Below are 19757 nucleotides of genomic sequence, written 5' to 3'. Positions count from 1 at the left end.
AGATATTTTCCATCTACTAAAATTCTTATATGGAAATATATTTAGGAAGCTCTATCTCCATATATGTGGTCACATATTTAAACATCTATAAAACATGGATAGTTTAAACATGAAATGGGTTTCCAAGAAACAAATGCAAATGGATAGCATGTCAGATTCCTTGTCCAGTCAAGTATTCCTACAGCACTAATAAATTTATGAAATGATACCAAATATTAGAGCTCACTATTGGAAATAAATGTTAATTTTACTAATTTAAGGCTCTTAATTCATGAAATATTATTTTGAAAGAACAAACACTGCAGAACTACTAAACATTAAGTTTTTTTAATCTTGAAATTATGTGCATTCATCCAGACTTTCTCTGTATTTGTGTTAAATTGACATATGTTTTATTTATTTCAAAGAATAATTATTAAAATAATTTAAATTCTTAAAAGAATTTAAAAAGTATTTTCTAGAATTTGCTTTGTCTTCAGCAGTATAACATGGAGAGTCTACCCACTTTCTGTAATGGCTGCATATCGTAAATAATTTCGCTTCACTATTCATTCAGTCATGACTCCCTGTGCCATCCAGTCTGGTCTCAAATTTCTAGACTGAAGGGATCTTCAGCCTCAGACCCCATGTGGCTAGAATTACAGGAACATGCTACCATCATTGGCTAACTGTATAACTATAAATAAGGGTATATTCATTGGCTGATAGTCATTTGAAATCTAAAAAAATGCATATGTGTAGAAGTATTTTTGCATCCTGGATTCCTCAAACTTTTATTGTAGGGTCAAATAGTTGTGGCAGTTTTACTTGACAGATGATGCTACCTTATACTTACACAGTCATAATTTTCTCAAAGTTTCAAAGGTTATAAATTTATTTGGGAAATCACTTATTGAGTTGATTTCTATTTTTAAAACATCATTGACTTTTGTCATCTTGTATGTATTACTGTGCCTTTTTCACTTCTGTGAATTATCTGTTCATGTCTTTCATCTGTCTTTCTGCATATTGCACTCTGCATTTTTGGTCATTGATTTAGTACACAGTGTATATAAATCCTTTGTTCTTACATGTATTGCATGACATGTTTGACAAACATGAATTCCACATTATGTGCAAGATTTTATATTATTAACTACAAGCATTTCATTGATTGTATTTTTCTTTTAAATGTGTAAATTGTTAGATGAATGGCATAAAATAATTATGTTGTATACTCTCCTATAATTCTTCTAACTATATTAAATTATTTTAAAAGATTAATGAGAGTGATGGGAGAATAGTAGTGCCATGAGACTTACATGTTTGTTTGTAACCAATAAAGCCAGCTGGTTTGATTAATTTTAGCGTAAAATTTATCCACCATATGCAGCTTCAAGGAGGGCCTTCATTCTTTTTGTAGTTCAATTTATCTATTTTCCTTACAATTTGTATCCTTTTATATTATTTTGATTGTAGTATAGTAATTGTAAGAGGGCTTAGGTTTAAGGGATAGTGACAATTATGTCACTTTCCATTAGGTTAAAATTTTGAATTTTTCCATGTAAGTGTTAAGGAGGGAGGAATGGGACAAAAGAGTGCTGAAGAAAAGAGAAAATGAGACATATATTCTAAATAAGAATTATTTCAAATTGTCTACCAGACCTATTTAGTTTCTCAAAATGTCTGCAGGATAATTTAGTGATGCTGAGTCTTGTTCTGAAAAATGAGACTCACATATGTTCTATACATTTGGAAAAAATGAAAATAAAAGAAGTGTTATTAGATTTCCAGTTCTATATTATTACAATCTATAATTGAGACCTTACATATAATTCTCAAATACTACAAATGGTAAGGTGAAGAAGGTCAGTTTCTAGAGGTCTAAGAAAATAGTAAAATTACAATGTGAAATCAAAAACTTTCCCAATAAGATCAATATTATAGCAACAAGCATTTAGTAAATATTACATTTCTCATTCTATGTATATTCTCCTCAGGATTGTCTATAGCAAGAAGAAGAAAAATGTTTGCTCTTTGGAAAAAGAAGAGATGTTGATGTGGATCTAACACAAACAGTCAAGAAGCACTACTGGTGTTCCAAAACCAAAAGGAATCATGCTTATATTTCACAAAAATCTCAATTGATGAATATTTTCTCCAGAAAATGCTGAAACCATAATATGTTAGGTATTTGCAAAATCATATCATTACTATATGTGAACCTTTTAATGTTATGCCTATGAATAACTCATGAACCAACTAAATTATTTATTTTAGTGTAGGGTATAAATCATATTTTAACTTTTCTCCAACTATCCTTTAATCATATCTTTGATTTTCTACGTCTTTACCAGTTATTAAATATCTTGAAAATCACACTTAGACTCTGTTATGTAAATTGTGAAATTAGTGTAGCACAGGAGGGAGGAATTTGTCATCACAACCTCTCCTTATTGGAATAAACTGGGGAAATTTCAAGTATATAATTCCCACCTATCAGTACTGCCAACTTCAGGCACCTATAAAACTACTCCCTTTTTTTCTTCTTTCCAGTCTTTGCCAACTTTTGGTAACAAAACAGACAGCATTTAGTGATGATGAAAATCACAGTGGCCACACAGGCCAGCAGGAACCCAATCACATCTAAAGAGTGGTACTGGAACCAGGACAGGTCGTGGGCTGCAACCCGAAGGTGCTTGGCTCCTCCGTGGCGCATGACAAACTCGATCCAGAAGACTGCTCGGTCCAGGGGCTTCACTGGCTGGTCATGGTGAATTCTTGATAACCTCATGGCATTCTCTTTGTAGCTACAGGGGAAACAGAAAGACCAAAATTTACAGTCCATTGATTTCCCCAATTCTGTGAAAGGTTTTTAGAATCTTTAGTAAAGGTGTGCCAAAATACATGGGAAAAAAAGCAGTACAAGTGTTTTACTATGAGATATATCACCTTAGAAAGTTTGGTTTTTATGCTGGAGTTTTCTTGTAGGCATTTAAAATCTATATGTTGTTAGTGAGATAGTTAAAATCTATTTGAAACAGTCATCTTGAAATTTTTGAAGAGGAATTATGTAATGGTGGGTCAAATACTTACTAAGTAGTCTATTTTCATTCTTTTACCCACTTCTCTCTAACTTTCACCTAGTACTCAGTGTTTTCTTTTCTTTCCAAAATTACATCAGATTAGGATAGTACACTGCTCAAAATTTTTGTCTTCCACATATGTTTAGAAAAACATGTTGATCTCTTCTTTGGCCCACTTGGCCACAAAGAGTCATAACCAGGAGTGCTTTTCATCCGTTTACATTCTCTTCATTGTTCTATGTTCATTTAGCACTCTTTCTATAGAATCTTAAAGTTCATTATGTTTTAATACAACATTTTTTTGAAGTGGTATGCGTTTGCTTTCATTACCAAATTTACCTCCACTGACCTTAACACAATGTTAAATATGAGCTATTTAATATAATGCACATATCATTAATAAATAATTGGTTATTATATAATTGGGTTTGTTATTCTTGTGAATAAAAGATGTCAATATGCCTACAATAAAATCATCTTTTGGGGCTGTCTGGGATGGAACTTAAGGCCTTGTGCTTGGCAGGCAAGCAGTGGCACCACTGAGCTGTCCCTTCAAACTACTTTGAATACACTTACCTAAAAGCATTAACCTTTGTGTATTAGTGTAGCATCAATTCTTTCCCCAAATGAAGAACTGATCTCAAGACTAACACTATGTGTTTTATCCTTGTGTACATATGTGAATATATGCCTTTGCTCCTTTGTGTATATGTGTGGCAGTTACTAAACTCACTGTGTGTAATTTCCACAGAATCCCTCTTCATTGTATTTTTTTTTCTCATTGAGTTTCTTGTTACATTTTAGGTATACAGTACAGTTACATTAATCATTGGGATCTTGTACCTTTACATGACAGGGCTTGGTTCTCATTTTCCCCCCATACCCCTGCCCTCCCTTCACCTGCTCACCCTCTCCTATTTGCAAAGACTTTGTTTCCAGTTTTTCATTTTCTCCTTTTTTTTTCTTTTACCTTATTTCCTTTACCCTACCCTTCCCATTTCCCCTACAACTTGAGTCCTTTTCTTCCTATTTCACATTGTCTATTATACCATTTGTATCTTATTTACACTTTTAGTTTTTCACATCCAAGAAAATGATCTTTGAAATTTTGGATTATTAACAGTTGTTTACTATTTATATAATGTCATGTACATCATCTTATCTATATATTAGTTTATTGATTCATGTATTTCTGTGTTTTATATACTTAAGAATAAAATTGCTGTGATGAAAATTCATAAGGTGTTATAATTTATCTGTTCAATTTTTGTTATTTATAAGTATATTGATTAATTATCAAAACTTGGGAGTTTTTAAAAGTATTTTTATAATTTTTTTCTACCTTAAATTCAGTATATCTAAACAATTTTTATAAATTGAATCTTCTCAAAGTTATTTGTAAATTTTATGGCACAGACATTTATTTCACTTACTTTCCATTTTTTCATCACATGTTTCATGTGTGATATATTCTTGTCTGTTTTCTTCATGTTCTTTTAAAATTGTCTATTGGTACAATTTATGGGTATATTATGAGTACATTCATCATTGGGAATTTGTACCTGTATGTGATGTATCTTGGTTTTTATTTTTCTCATCCCCCTTTTCTTCCTTTCAATCTCCCCGTCCCTCCCTCTTAACGAAATATTTTTTTCTATTTTTGCCTTCTTTTCTCATTTTCTTGCTTCTTTCCTTTCCCCCACCCCTTTCCTAGTTCCCTTCCCCTTTGAACATTTTCTTCCTTTTTCATAATATCTATTATATATTTTGTTCCTCATTTAAAGTTTCAATTTCTCTTACCAGAGAAACAATTTTATATTTACATACTGTGACCTACTTATTTCACTTATAGCATCAAGTTACATCCTTTTAGCTATAAATGTCTGTAATTCATCTTTTTGAGGCTAAGTAGTACTCCATTAAAATTTTGCATCTTTATCCATTCACCAATTGATGGGCAGAGGCTATTTCCAAGATTTAACTATTACAAACTGTGTCACTATAAACATAGGTGTATAAATATCACCATAGCATGATGGTTTTGTTTTGGGAAGATACCAAGAAGAGGAATAGCTAAGTCAAATGGAACATCTCAGTTTTTTTTTTTGTATTTTTATGTTTATTGATAAAAGTACTTAAATGTTCCCTATTGTGAACATAGGTACATATTTATATTTTTCTTTATTTTTTATTTGGAATTATTTGTTTGCAGGCACATAAAATTAAAATTGAATTAAGACTGCATTACTCACTAATTAGTGTTTTGAATTATTCATTTTTATATTTATTTATAATTTTGTCATGTTATGTTTGATGTTGATAAATATATAACAATTACATTATTATGACTTAACTCTGCTAACCCTTTTACTCATATTCCGTTGTAAAATTACATTAAACATGTTTTATAAACACAATATATACTGGGTTTTAATTTTAGTGAGGTTTAAACATCCAGGCTAACACTTTTTGACCTTTAATGATTTAGTCTGCTTATAATTCATGTTATTGAAATAAATTTAACTGTTTCATATTATTCCACATTTCCTCCTCTATTTTTCCTACCAGAGATATCTTCTTTTTTTACTCTTTCTTGACAACTTCTGAACTACACTTGCCATTCAATTTTGTTATTATCTCTTTCTGCTAATAAATCATTGAAATCTTCCTGTAATTTATCCTTTTTGCACAAAAATATGATCATTACACAGAATGCTGACAATATACAGCACTCTGAAAAAATAGATTGAAGAGGATTGAAAAAATAGATTGAAGAGGATATAAGAAAATGGAAAGATATCCCCTGATCCTGGGTAGGAAGAATCAACATAGTGAAAATGGCCATACTACCAAAAAACTGCTATACAGATTCAATGCAATGCAGATTGAATTTCCAACACTATGTTTCACAGAACTAGAAAAAAGAATCCAAAAATTCATTTGGAAGCAGAAGAGAACTAGAATAGAAAAAGCCATCCAAGACAACAGACACATGGCAGTGGGTATAACAATTTGCAATTTGAAATTATACTACAAAGCCATGGTGATAAAAAAAAGCATGGTACTGGCAAAGAAATAGACCTGAGGATCAGTAGAATAGATTGGAAGATACAGAAACAACTGCAGATGCACTCAGATACCTCATCTGAAGGAAAGATAGCCTCTTTACTAAATGGTGTTACAAAAACTGTATTTCAACCTGCCAAAGATTAAAACTAGACCCTTATGTTTCACCATGCACTAAACTAAAATCAAAGTGGATTAAAGATCTAAATATTTGTTTTAAAAGGTGCTAAATTTTCTGGAAGATATGTTCGGCAGAACCCCTGAAGACACTGGCATAGGAAAAGATTTTATGAATAAATCCTCAGTAGCATGGGAACTAGCAGAAACAATCAACAACTGGGATCTCATCTTATTAAAAAGCTTCTGCACTGCAAAATAAACCATCAGAAGAGCTAAGAGACAACCTACAGTGTGGGGAAAAATTTTAACAGCTGCTCTTCAGACAAAGGACTCTTATCTAAAATATATAAGTAACTCAAAAAAATCAGCCCCCTCAATCTAAAGACCCAATTCAAAAATGGCTACTGAAATGAACAGACATTTCTCAAACAAAGAAGTGAAAGCAACAAATAAATATATGAAAAAATGTTCCACATCACTGGTCATTCAGGAGATGCAGATGAAAACAACACTGAGATTCCACCTCACCCCACAAAGAATGGGTGCTATCAAGAAATCAACCAATAACAATTGTTGGCAGGGCTGTGGTGAGAAAGGAACCCTTCTCTATTGTTGGGGGGAATGCACACTGGTGCAACCACTTTGGAAGTCAATATGGAGGTACCTCAAAGGACTAAGATTAGAAGTTCCATTTGACCCAGCTATCCCTCTTCTAGGTATCCTTCTAAAAGAATTAAAAGACTCATACCACAGTGATATATGCTCACCCATGTTTATAAAGGCACAGTTTGTAATAGTTAAAACTTGGAAACAGCCCAATTGCCCATCAATTGGAGACTGGATAAAGATTTGGTATTTCTATATAATGGAGTACTACTCAGCCATAAAGAAAGAGAAAATAGTCATTCATAGGAAAATAGATGCTTATTGAGGTCATAGTCTTAAGTGAAATAAATTAGTCACACATGCATAAATACCAAATAGTTTCTCTGGTGTGAAACACTAAAAGTGTAAATAAGATTTAAATGGTATAACTGATGCTGTGAAATAGGAATAAAAGGGCTAAAAGTATAGGATAAGGGGGAAGGGTAGGGGAAATGAAATAAGGGAAAGAAAAGGAGAATATGAAAAACTGGAAACAAAGTCTTTGTAAATTGGCGAGGGTGGAGGAGGTGAAGGGAGGGCAGGGGTATGGGGGAAAAATTATAATCAAGACCTGTCATGTAAAGGTGCAAGATTCCAATGATGAATGTAACTGTACGGTATACCTGAAATGTACCAAGAAACAGAATGTTGACCATGTTAGAAATGCTAAGCACTGAAAATTGTATAGCATCATTTCTGTTGCAGTATTGGGAATTTTGATTATTGAAAGTACAATTGATTAGTATTAAACTTTTGTGTTTTAAACTTCATCAGGAAGAATGAGATGAATCCTTGCATTTAGAATGTAAGAAAATATCTGCATATTATATATCTGAATATGGGTTTAGATTCACATTACATAGAGATTTCTTAGAAGACAATAAGTAGACAGCCTATTAGGAAAAATGATGGGGATTGAATAGTCATCTCATCAAAGAATAAATATGAATATGTAGTAAGTATGTGGAAACAATTTATTACTTCTATTTGTAAGTGAAATAAAAATTGAAATCCAAAGACGATAGCACATTTTGCCTCCTTGAATGAGAAACTTAGATCATAAATTTTAGTAACAATGTGGAAAAGTTGGAAGCCTCCTACACTGATTGTTAGATTGCAAAATGCTGAACTTTGTTTGGAAAACAGATAGACTTTACTCATTAACATGAAGTTCTCATGTGAGGCAGTAATTCTATTCCTTGAAACTATACAAAAGAAGTAAAACATGTATTCAAGTTAAAACATGCATAGCTGTGTTCATCATACTAAAAATAGTTTCATCAATGTGGAGCCTCTCTGGGGCACCTGTAGAGGGGTTAGTTAGCACATTCATCCATCATAAGTGAGTTAATCAATTGCCCATTTATCAGAGCCATTTTTCAGAGTAAGGCAGCATCAGAGCAGAGCAGAGCCAGGGCTCTAAATCTCAAGAGCTGCTTGTCTTTATTCCTTCAGCAAAACAGTTACTAAAAAGCTACAGTGTTCTATAGTTTACAACAGTTATATAGTCTATTATCATGGGGAATGGGAGCCATTGTAGACCCATGTGGGGCATGCCTGGTTGAGTGTGTGGGGTCATTTTTAATTAACTGTGCACAATCCCCTGATAGTGGAGGCCTGTTCTTCAGTGACCACAAATGTCCCTATGTTTCTGGGCTTTGAGTCTAATCAGAAGTGGTACCCCACAATTTCATGATTTAATAAATGGATGTATAAAATGAGAGCTATTATGTTAAATTATATTATTCAGCAGTAGACAGAAATGGGGTGCTTATGAATGTTCAAACATGGGGAAAAAAAACAAAAAGCCTCATGGGAAGTGGAACAACATAGTTCCAGTGAGAATATTCATGTATTTTTCAACTTTCTTTTTACCTACAATTTAAAGGAAGAGATTAATTTGGAGTGACTTGTGTAAAATTTAAGAAAAAGATTACTAGTTTCAGAAAATTTGGTATTGCTTGAAAAAATTTATCATATTTCTTCAACTTTATTATTCTTTTCACTTATGGATTCTGTCATATTAATAGAAATATATTCATGACATTTAAGTACATAGTAAATATTTTTAAATGTGTTAGAATTAATTTACCAATCACTGGCCAAGAGGTAGATTTATCATATCAATTTGCAGCTGAAAATCAAGGGCTGGTCAACTACAGGTAAGCCTGGCATGCAACACAGCCGGTGGTTTGAAAGAGGAAGCAGAGGCCACTACTGAGCAGGAGAATCTCCCAATCCGGCTGTGGAAAAGTGGAGGCTCTGACCTGCAGCCCAACTTGGCTGCCATGACTAAGCAGAAGTGAGGCACACAAGGGAGAGCATGGCTGCCATGATGGAAAAGGAATGAGGTGAGTGTCCTTGCCTGGCTGACTTTGGACTGGGCCTGAGCTCTGGATGGAGGAGGAGCCTCGGGCCCAGCCATGCTTCTACTAAGACTGAGCAATGAGGAGCAGAGAGATCAACATGAAGAGAGTGGAGCCAATGAAACAGAAACACAGAAGTGTGTCACAGCTTTAGAGCCCTCAAGGAGTAGGGCAGAACTGCAGTGATAAGTGTGTGCCAAGTTCTAGGGAGACGACAGGGTCGTGATCTGGTATTCCAGTGTAACACATTGCATGAAGAAGTACAAAATGATTGTGCAGAGAAGATTGTTAAATGTGTACCAAAGGACACAATGGAGCAGTATTTGCATATGGACAAACATCCTCTGGTAACACAAACGATGGAGGGTCAACTTCATGATCCAGAAGGCATGAGAATTATCCAAGAATTGTGCATAATTTTTGAAATTTAGTACTCTGTGGATGAAAATTTGCAATTTAATATTAAGGTTTCATAGTTTGAAATCTATTTGGATAAGGGATGTATCAGATGTTTCAAAGACCAATCTTTTAGCTCAAGAAGGCAAAAATTGAGTTCCCTAGGTAAAGGTCACAGAACATTGTGTATTCCAGATAAAGTTATGGCTACCATAGATGAAGGAAAAACAAAACAGACATGTAACAGTTACAAATATAAATGAACATAGCTCTAGAAGTGACCATAAATTGTTTATTAATGCAAAATAAGAAAACACACAAGCAGAACTAAAGCTGAGTGGAATGGTTTATCTGCTAGATTTAGCTGGTAGTGAAAATGTTAGTAAAACTGGAGCTAAGCTGCTGAGCTGCGTGATGCTAAAAACATTCTCCAAGTCAGTTCCTGCTCTTGCTAATGTCATTTCTTTCCATATGGAGATAATAAAAGGACAAAACTTCTGCAGGACTCATTAAGTGGTAACTCTGAACCATTATTTTAATTTGCTGCTTCCCACTATCATGTAATGAGTCTGAAACAAAATCTACACTCCTACTGGGTCAAAGAGCCAAAACAATAAGAACACAAGTTTCTTGAGTGTAGAGTTAACTGCAGAACAGTGAAAAAAGAAATATGAATAGATTCATTCATAGGAAAATGGATACATATTGAAGATATATTCCTAAGTGAAATAAATAAATCACACATGTGTAAATACCAAATAATTTCCTAGGAGTGAATAATCTGCAATAATACATAAGATCCTAATAAGATTACTGACATTTAGAAATGGGAAGAAAGGAGCTAAAAGGTGTAGGGAAGGTGGGATGGGTAGGAGAAGGGTAATAAGGGAAAAGAAAAAAATGTGAGATAATGAAAAGATGAAAATAAAGTGTTTGTAGATGGGCAGGGGAGGAGGGAGTGAAGGGAGGGCAGGGGTAAGGGGAAAAAATGAGAATCAAGACATGTAGAGGTACAAGATCCCAATAATGAATGTAACTGTACTGTATCCCTAAAATGTACCAATGAACTCAATTAAAGCTGAAAAAAAGAAATATGAAAAAGAAAGGAAAAAAATAAGACCATGTGGAACACCATTCAATGGCTTGAAAATGAACTCAGTGGGTGGAATAATGGAGAGACAGTGTCCACTGATGTACAATTTGACAAAGAGAAAGCCAATTTTGGTTGCTTTCAAAGTGGCTAAAGAAGTTACTATTTCCATTGATAAACCAGCAGCCATGATTGGAGCCACTGGAAGTTTCATCGATGATGAAAGAAGAAAGTATGAAGAAGAAATTACTAAATTGTACAGACAACTTATTGATGAGGATGAAGACATTAACCAGCATAGCCAATTATTAGAGAAATTGAAGATGAAATGTTGGATCAGGTAGAGCTTCTGGTATTTACCAGAAGAGATCAAAACAGTATACAAATTAAGCTGAATTGCCTTCAAGTGGAAAATGATGCTTTTCAAGGAGAAATAATGAAATTTTACATGCCTTAAGGAACTTGCTACCAGTTATGATCAGAATTCTCAGGAAGTTGAAGATAAAACTAAACAACATGAATTATTCAGTGATGAGTGATGAATCAAATCAGAAATTGGAAACTTTTGTTTTTTTGATAACAGGGATCAAACTTGGGACTTTCCACTTGCAAAGCATGAGGCACAACCACTGAACTAAATCCCAAGCCCAGAAATTGGCAACTTTTGTGAGTGCAGATGCTAAGCTTCAGAAATTGAAGGAAATGACTAACCACCAAAAAAAAAAGATCAGCTCAGATGATGGCATCTTTACTGAAAGACATTGCAGAAATAGAAATTGCTGTGGGAAACAATGTAAAGCAGCCTGAGGAAAGTGGAACAATGGATGAAGAATTCACTCTTTACAAGGCTGTACATTAGCAAGATGAAGTCGGAAGTCAAAACAATGGTAAAGTGCTACAAATAGAAAGCACACAAACTAAGAGGAAAAGATGAAAGAAAATGAAAAGGAGTTAGTAGTGTGCCTGCTTCATAGTTCTTCTCAGCAGGAAGCCAACATCAAATCATTGACTGTCTTCAAAATGTGGAGCAAAATAAAAGACAGCTGGAGGAATCTGTCAATTCTCTCAGTGAAGAGGTTGTCCAACGTTTTGAGCCCAAGAAAAGGCTTATGAAATGGAAATAGAAAACCTAAATAAGATTTATTCTGCAAATGAAGTTAAGCACACTGTTGAACAGCAGATGCAAGTTTACAGGGAAACTCGTCAAAAACAAATCAGTAGTTTGAGAGATGACCTTGTTGCAAGAGAAAAACTTATAATTGCTCTTCAAGACCTAAGTCAGAAATGATGTTAGAGCAAGAGCATTAAGAGTAGAACATGAGAAGCTGAAAGCTGCAGATCAGGAAAAGAATGGAAAACTACATGAACTTAAAATTATGCAAGACAGACAAGAAAAGGCATGACAACAATTTAAGGGTTTGGAAGAGACACTGGCAAAGGAACTTCAAAGTTAGCACAATCTGTGCAAACTCTGTCCAGGATGTGGTTATCAGAATTAAAAAATGTGCCGAGATTAATTCTGATGATACTGGAGGCAATGCTGCTCAAAAGCAGAAAATTTCCTTTCTTGAAAGAAAAACATCTCAAACAATTCATGAAGGCGCACTGTTGGTATGTGACAATGCAGATCTTCACTGTGAACTTTCTACAATGGAGAAGCTACTGGCAGCTGCAGCCCAAAGAGTGAAAACTTCAGAGGCAGTACTGAAAGAAGCCATAGAAAATGCACCTTGTGATCACTAATGCAAGCAGCTAGAAGTAGAGCACATAAAGGAAGCAGTCAGGCCAAAGAGCATGACCAGAAGAGGGCATTCTGCACAAACTGTTAAGCCTATCCATCTTGTGAGGTGTCCAGCAGTGTCTCCAACTCATCCAAGTGCAATTTGTGGAGGGGGAGCATTTGTGCAGAACAGCCAGACAGTAGCACCGCAAGGCGGTGGAGGCAAACAAGTGTAAACATGTATGCATGTTCACAAGTACTGAAAAATAACTGAAGCATGAAGAGGACACAGTATCAAACCCTCATTCAGTGACTAATCTCTACTCCCTTGGTATTGTAGAATAATAACTTTTTAAAAATTGCATAAATGACACCTGCCTGTACAGCTGTGTCCTACTCAATCTTCTTGTGAACTCTGCTGCTTCCCAACACATCTAGAGTTCAATTTTGGCATTTTAGGAGGGAAAGTGACAGTTTACACTGTGGCCTTATTTATTACACAGTTCATCATTTGTTTCTTAAATTTAGTCTTCTCTGAGCCAAGCTGACTGTACCTTATAGGACTGTACTTTTTGTATTTGCCTTTTCTTTATATGTTTGCTTTTTAATTTTAGTTTGAATAACCTGTCTGCTACTGCTTCTTGTGTGTGTGTGTGTGTGTGTGTGTGTTTGTGTGTATATATATATTTTTTGCTACTAACATTCTTCCTGTTTTTTTTTTAAAAGGTAAAATTCAACATCTTAAATTTTACCACTTATAACACTAAAATGCTGACAAAATATATCAGGTCAGGACTGTATTTTAAAATCCCTTTGAAATCATGGTTAAAGTTATTTGTGTCACTTCTCACATTTGCTTTTGAAAACTTGTCTTGCAGCTGCCTAACCAGACATTTGAGACTGAACAAGTGACCCTTATCTCCTGCAGTGCCTGGTGCCCAGTTACTCTGAATGAGAAGATTTCACATATCAAAAGCAAGTTTCAGTTAAAGAGGACTTGGAAGAGGAATTGTGTCTCTCTTTCTACTGACTGTGTACTTAACTAGGTGGATGGACAGAAAATGCCCTGCTTCATTCTGATGAGCCTGCTAGTTAATAGAAGAACTGGCTAGAGAGTAATTTGTCATTCTTAATATAGTAAAATTAAGATATTGTGGAATTAAACAATTTCATATTGTTAGATACTATATTGGCTGACATACATTTATAGGCTATGAAAATTGAGAAAATTTTGAAGAAACAGAGCAGATACACATGGAGTTAAAAATACAAAGGTAAATTTTGGTCTGAAATCTTTGAGATGTTTTTAACTTCCTACAGTAAGTCATACACTATATTTTTTTCTTCTTTTGTTTACAAATTATTTTTTTAACAGTCAAAAAATTTTGCTGTTGTAGCCTGCAGCTCTTAAAATGATTGTGAACCTTTTAGGATATAAAAAAGCAACAAGAAAGAAAAAGAAAGCTACAGAAGTTGAGGTTGAAACCTGGTGCAGCAAGATTGAAGTAATACTGTTGCAGAGAAAGTGCTTCTTCCTTCTTCTTTGTGCTGATAGTTTCCTAAATGAAGTCATTTGGCTACATCCATGTAGACATTTTTTTCAAATGAAAAATTATTACTTTGTCAATATTCATAAAGGAAATGATGTTTGTCTTCTCTGATTTTGTAGTTGTAAGATATATCATGGGTATTGGTGCTGTGTAACAAACAATGAATTATAACAACCATGTGGTTCAGAATACATGATGTTAAGTGTTTAAAATGACTTATTAGTTCTTTTTATGTATAGTTTCAAATTTTCATAAAGTACACAAAGAATTTCCTAAATTTTCTCTCAGTGAACTGTTCTTTTGGCTATAGTAGGTCATTAAACACAGCATTTATTCTTATAAATGGAAATTTCTGATCATCTACATTATTTCAGCTTGTGACTTTTTTTACTTTTATTTTTTTGGACTGGATGTATTAACATTGCTCTGAATGGTATTGATATATATTTCAGATGAGAAATCCAATGACATAAAACTAATATTTATTCATGGTGACCCATTATTTAAATTGTTTTCCTAATTTAGGAAACTAAGTTCTGGGCATAACTTTCAAATTTGTGTAACTCAATGAAGTAGTAAAATTTGTGTAACTCATGAAGTGCTGGTGGACAGTTTGAGTCTACCTGTGGAATATCTTGCTATGTTCAGTGCTTAAAAATACACTCACAGGTAATTGATTTGTGAAAACACTATATAATTTTAAATTAGCTTGTACGCTACAGGTGTTTTATGTCTAAATAAAAAGGAAACATTTTTTAAATATTAAAAAACAAATAAATGCTTGAGAGTAAAAGCCCACTTCATAGTATTTAAATCATTTCAATTTTCAAAATTTAGGCTAAAAGTAAGATGAAATCTATTTTTCTTTTCAAGATGCCTGATCCATGAAACTGCCTAATAGATACAATTTGTACTCACGAAGGATCATCGATGACGGTCTCCAATGCATTGAGCAAATCTGTTCTTGTCATTGTGATGAAATCCAATCTAATGGCTGCACCCTTTGCCTTCATGTGAACAATGTTATCAGCTTGATCATAAAAGAGAGGAATGCCCACCATAGGGACCCCATGGTAGATCGCCTCATAGATGCCATTGGTTCCACCATGAGTTACAAAGACTTTGGTTTTTGGATGACCTAGGATTTGGGAGAATTTAAGAAAAATTATTGATTAAAAATCTTAAAAATAAATAAAGAAATTATAATATAAGGCACTAAGAGATGAAGTCTTTTCTAGGTAATTCATTATTATAACCACAAAACTATGTTAAAAGTGTTCAATCCATGGAGAGGTAAATGAAGGTTTCAAGGAATAGGTGGTGTGTGAATTGAGTCTTGATAAAGTAAAACAAAAGTTTCCAGGTGGACAAAAGAAATAACATATCCTGGGAAGAAGGAAATAGCATGTGAAAACATAGGCAGTGCGGTGAGAGCGTGTGTTCTCCTAAAGACACAGTAAAGCTCCTGAGTTTCAAGATACAAGTAAAGATGGTGTTTTAGTTTTCAGTTAAATTTGAAGTAGTACTCAAAAGGATAAGTATGAGGTACTAGAGAGAAGACATAAAGCCAAGGTGAGAAGCGATTGATCATAAAGACTGTTACTGTGTGTAATAAAATGCCAATAGTTCTTTATAAGTTTCCCCTAAGACAGGAACATAAATGTAAAATTGATAGGAAGCTTTTGCATTGTTCATAGTAAATTTTCAGTACATTTATTTCCTGCCAATCTGTTATCTTGTCATTTGTCTGTTTCTTATGTTTCAGGATTTGTTCTGCAGAGTCTCACCAAGAAGGTCATTCTGAGGAATCCATTTGTACAGCTGAGTGTTGGGTCCCAGGGTATCTGGTTTCTTGCCATCAAATCTCCATATCACCTTTTTGGGTAAGAAAACCTCCAATTATTTTAATCTAATTTTAAATTATAGCACAAATAAAGGTTAAAGAGTTTAAGAAATGACATAATTAAACACCTATCATGTGACAGATAATGAGAACTAGAGATGATAATGATAACTACTAAATTGGTAATGTACATAGAATGCATACTTTTCATCTGTTTAGTTTGTATTTAATTGGGTTATACAGCCTCAATAGCTCATAAATTGAATCTTTGAGGAATTCATAAATATTTTATATATATATTTAATATATATATCAGAAATAGTTGCTATAGATATAGTGCAACAATCTATGAAAATCTGATTACACACTGAAGAATCTATATTTTATACTAATTCTGAAGTGTAAATATCAAGCTGCCATTTTAAAGTACTATTTGAGGAAGTGTATTTATAATTATTTACTTCATGTTACTATATTAATGTTTGGAAATAAAAACTATATTTTTAATTCATAGAGTTGATCCTTTCTCTTGCATATTCCTCTTTAAGATATTGCAGGGGAAAACCATAGTAGATTGAGATTTCACTTTCTCTAAGTTTAGATTCATTTTCTCTAAGTTGATTCGCTTGGTACTTTCACTCTGAGTTGCGATATTTGATAGCTTTCTCCTTAGTAGGACAAAGTCAAAGAATGTGACACCCACAGCCTAGAAAAAAAAGTTTATTTGGATCATATTTTCAGTACATTTAATTCATGATTGGCTGGTCCTAGTAAGAAATATCAAAGAAGAAGGGCATGGCAGAACAAAATTTTTTAATGTTGTTGTCTGGAAAGCAAGGGAGAGAAATAGTGCCAATGAGGAAGGGTCATGAATCAGATAAAGTACTCCCAAAAATTCCTTTGGGACATTTCTACAAACATTAATATGCATGTTTCACTGGCCCTCTGCAGTTAATGATACAAACAGGGTGACAATTAAACTTAACATTGACATTCTACTCCTTTTCTATTTGATACTCAAGTAAATCTCCTTAAGACATACTTAATATCAAAAGAAAGTCAATACTCAGGTCATAATTGTGCCTAACATGATACAACTATGCTGTGTAAAACTGAAAATTTGATAGTCCTTTCCCAAAGTCTCAAGAGATATGGCATTGCTCAGAAATGCAAGCAAAAATCTCCTCTGAGACTCAAAGAACATCTTATTTGTGAACCCCTATACAATAATATTGGTTATGTGATCCCATGGTTTAGTGTTTCAGCATAAGTATTTCATTCCAAGGGACAAAATTAGCAAGACAGGAAAGCATCAGACAAAAGCAAGCCTGAAACTCAATAGAGCAAACATTAAGACCTGGTGCTTGAGGTCTGACATCCAGGATACATGATGATGATGTGTGAATTCCAATGGACTTGAAGAGCCGCATTCCTATTCCCTTGCTGGTTGCAGTCCATGTAGCCTCTCTCTGGTTAGGTTTCCTCATACTGCCTATGACTCTCGTTAGCAGATGTTCCCCAGTCCTAGGTGCCCTGACTCCCCAGACTGCACTCTACATTCTGCTTCATTAGAAAGCAAAAGCTCCAAACACTGTCCTCTCAAGAGCTCATTTGCTGACTATCCTTCCTATTAGCACTGTGATCTTCTCATCTCCGAGCAGAATCTCCAGTCAGGCACTACTCACAGTATCCTGGGCTTCCCTATCCTGAAATGATTGGAGAATCCTTTCCAACATTTTCTGACAAATCAGTTTCAGTAGCTTCCAAACCACATTGATATAGTCACAACAATGATCCCATTTGCCTGGTACCACTTTTCTGTAGTGGGCAGCTTCCCTGTAGCTCAGATAAAGTATTCAATACCCACAGCTGAAGGAAAAGACATTTATCTGGCTCCTGATTCCAGTAGATTCCATCCATGATTGGCTAACTCCATTGGAAAAACATCACAGGGTAAGAGCACAGCAGAGCAAAACTGCTTAGCTTATGGTGGCTTGGAAGCAGAGCAAGGGAACAGTGCCAGAGAGAAGGGCCAAGAGACCGTGACCCAAGGTCATGCCTCCACTATCTACTCACACACATATGAGAGTGCCATTTACCAATCTCCTGGGTAGCTCCCAAGCCAACCAGATTGACAGTTATTCTTAGTCTTCATTCTTGATGTCATTCTCATCCTTTTTCTGAATAGCACCAAGAACAGCATTATGGATAGGCCCTTTCCAGTATTTATGGGAGCATTAATTCACAGAGGTGATGCTCCTGAGTAATGCACATCTGACTAGGTAATACTTGCTTATTTTTATTGTCCTGCTGTTTTGATTCATTAAAATTTAATCAGATTCTGATAAGTTCTGTAGTATACACATGTCCTTAATAATCTTGGAAGGAAAATGAAGAAACAATAGGACAGAATTTGATGATTTCTGTGTCTCTTCCTGCAATACCACTCTAAAACCAAGTTCACAATACACTTTTTTTTTTTTAATTGAGTTTATTGGTACATTTAGGGATACAGTACAGTTACATTCATTGTTGGGATCATGTACCTTTACATGGCAAGTCTTGATTCTCATTTTTTTCCCCTTACCTCTGCCCTCCCTTCACCCCCTCCTCCCCTCCCCATCTACAAACACTTTATTTTCATCTTTTCATTCTCTCACATTTTTTTCTTTTCCCTTTTTGTTCTTCCCCTACGTATCACACCTTCCCTACACCTTTAGCTCCTTTCCTCCCATTTCTAAATGTCAGGAATCTTATTAGAATCTTATGCATTGTTGCAGAATATTCACACCAGGGAAACTATTCAGTATTTACACATGTGGGACTTATTTATTTCACTTAGGAGTATATCTTCAATATGTATCCATTTTCCTATGAATGAATCTATTCTCTCGCTCTTTATGGCTGAGTAATATTCCATTTTATAGAAAAACCACAACTCAAGGACAAAAACCATATGATCCTCTCAATAGATGCAGAAAAAGCATTTGATAAAATTCAACACCCATTCATGATAAAAACCCTGCAAAAAATTGGAATAGATGGTCTATACCTCAATTTAATAAAGGCTATTTATGAAAAACCATCAGCCAACATCATATTGAATGGCCAAAAACTGAAAACCTTCATGTTAAAATCAGGAACAAGACAAGGATGCCCACTATCGCCACTTCTCTTCAATATAGTTCTGGAAACATTAGCCAGAGCAATTAGACAAGAGAAAGAAATTAAAGCAATAAAGATAGGAAAGGAAGAAGTTAAACTATCATTATTTGCTGATGATATGATACTCTACATTGAAGATCCAAAAAACTCCACCAAAAAACTTCTAGACTTAATTCACAATACACTTTTTAAATGAAAGTCTAACTAATCACAATGTTATACAAAGCACCCTGTGTACCCTATCAGCATATGGCAGACATCTTTGTTTTAGAAGTGGTTTATGGCTTACATGAGCAAAATCATGAAGGTGCATCTCTCACCATGGAAGTTTCTGTAATCAGACTATTTACAGCCTCATTAGTTAGTAGTTATCCACCACTGAAGCACTTTATCTCACCTTTTGTGGAATCTGAGCAAGGGCCCATGCAATTACATTGGCTCTTTCTTCTGTCACATTCCCAACCATTGACCCCAGAGAAAACAGCACAACACCATGTTCCCCAGAGCTCTGCACAAAGTCTTCCATTTCCTGCAAAGACAGGATTGGGTCCATCAGAGAAGAACAACACCAGCCCACAACATTGAAAGTACTGTTGAGGAAAGGAAACTATGTAGTTCCAGCAATAATTACAGTAGTGGCTTTTATAAAAAGTTATATGTATATATATATGTGTGTGTGTGTGTGTGTGTGTGTGTGCGCGCACGCAAGTGTGTGAGTAATACACTGTTTT

The 19757-nt window shown here is 34.5% G+C and overlaps 1 protein-coding gene and 1 pseudogene across 2 annotated transcripts in view; one reads left to right on the top strand and one right to left on the bottom strand.

Annotated features, from left to right (window-relative positions):
* Positions 1–850: 850 nt before the first annotated feature.
* The window catches only part of LOC104870591 (UDP-glucuronosyltransferase 2B31), a 32698-nt gene continuing 13791 nt past the window's right edge, over positions 851–19757 (bottom strand). The window contains exons 3-6 of one of the 2 annotated variants that reach the window (XM_010636260.3): positions 19424–19555; positions 15806–15893; positions 14937–15156; positions 851–2789 (exon numbers count right to left, since the gene is read on the bottom strand). In XM_010636260.3, coding sequence (XP_010634562.1) covers positions 2510–2789; positions 14937–15156; positions 15806–15893; positions 19424–19555 — 720 coding nt within the window. In that variant the 3' untranslated portion in view covers positions 851–2509. The remainder of the gene's footprint in view (positions 2790–14936; positions 15157–15805; positions 15894–19423; positions 19556–19757) is intronic. The other variant, XM_010636261.3, reaches the window with a different exon arrangement.
* On the top strand, positions 9363–12704 carry LOC109118413 (annotated as a pseudogene).

The sequence above is a fragment of the Fukomys damarensis genome, unplaced genomic scaffold (genome assembly GCF_012274545.1).
Source record: "Fukomys damarensis isolate Sample0158 unplaced genomic scaffold, DMR_v1.0_HiC HiC_scaffold_35, whole genome shotgun sequence".
Lineage (NCBI taxonomy): Eukaryota > Metazoa > Chordata > Mammalia > Rodentia > Bathyergidae > Fukomys > Fukomys damarensis.
This window is presented reverse-complemented; position numbering and strand designations above follow the sequence as displayed.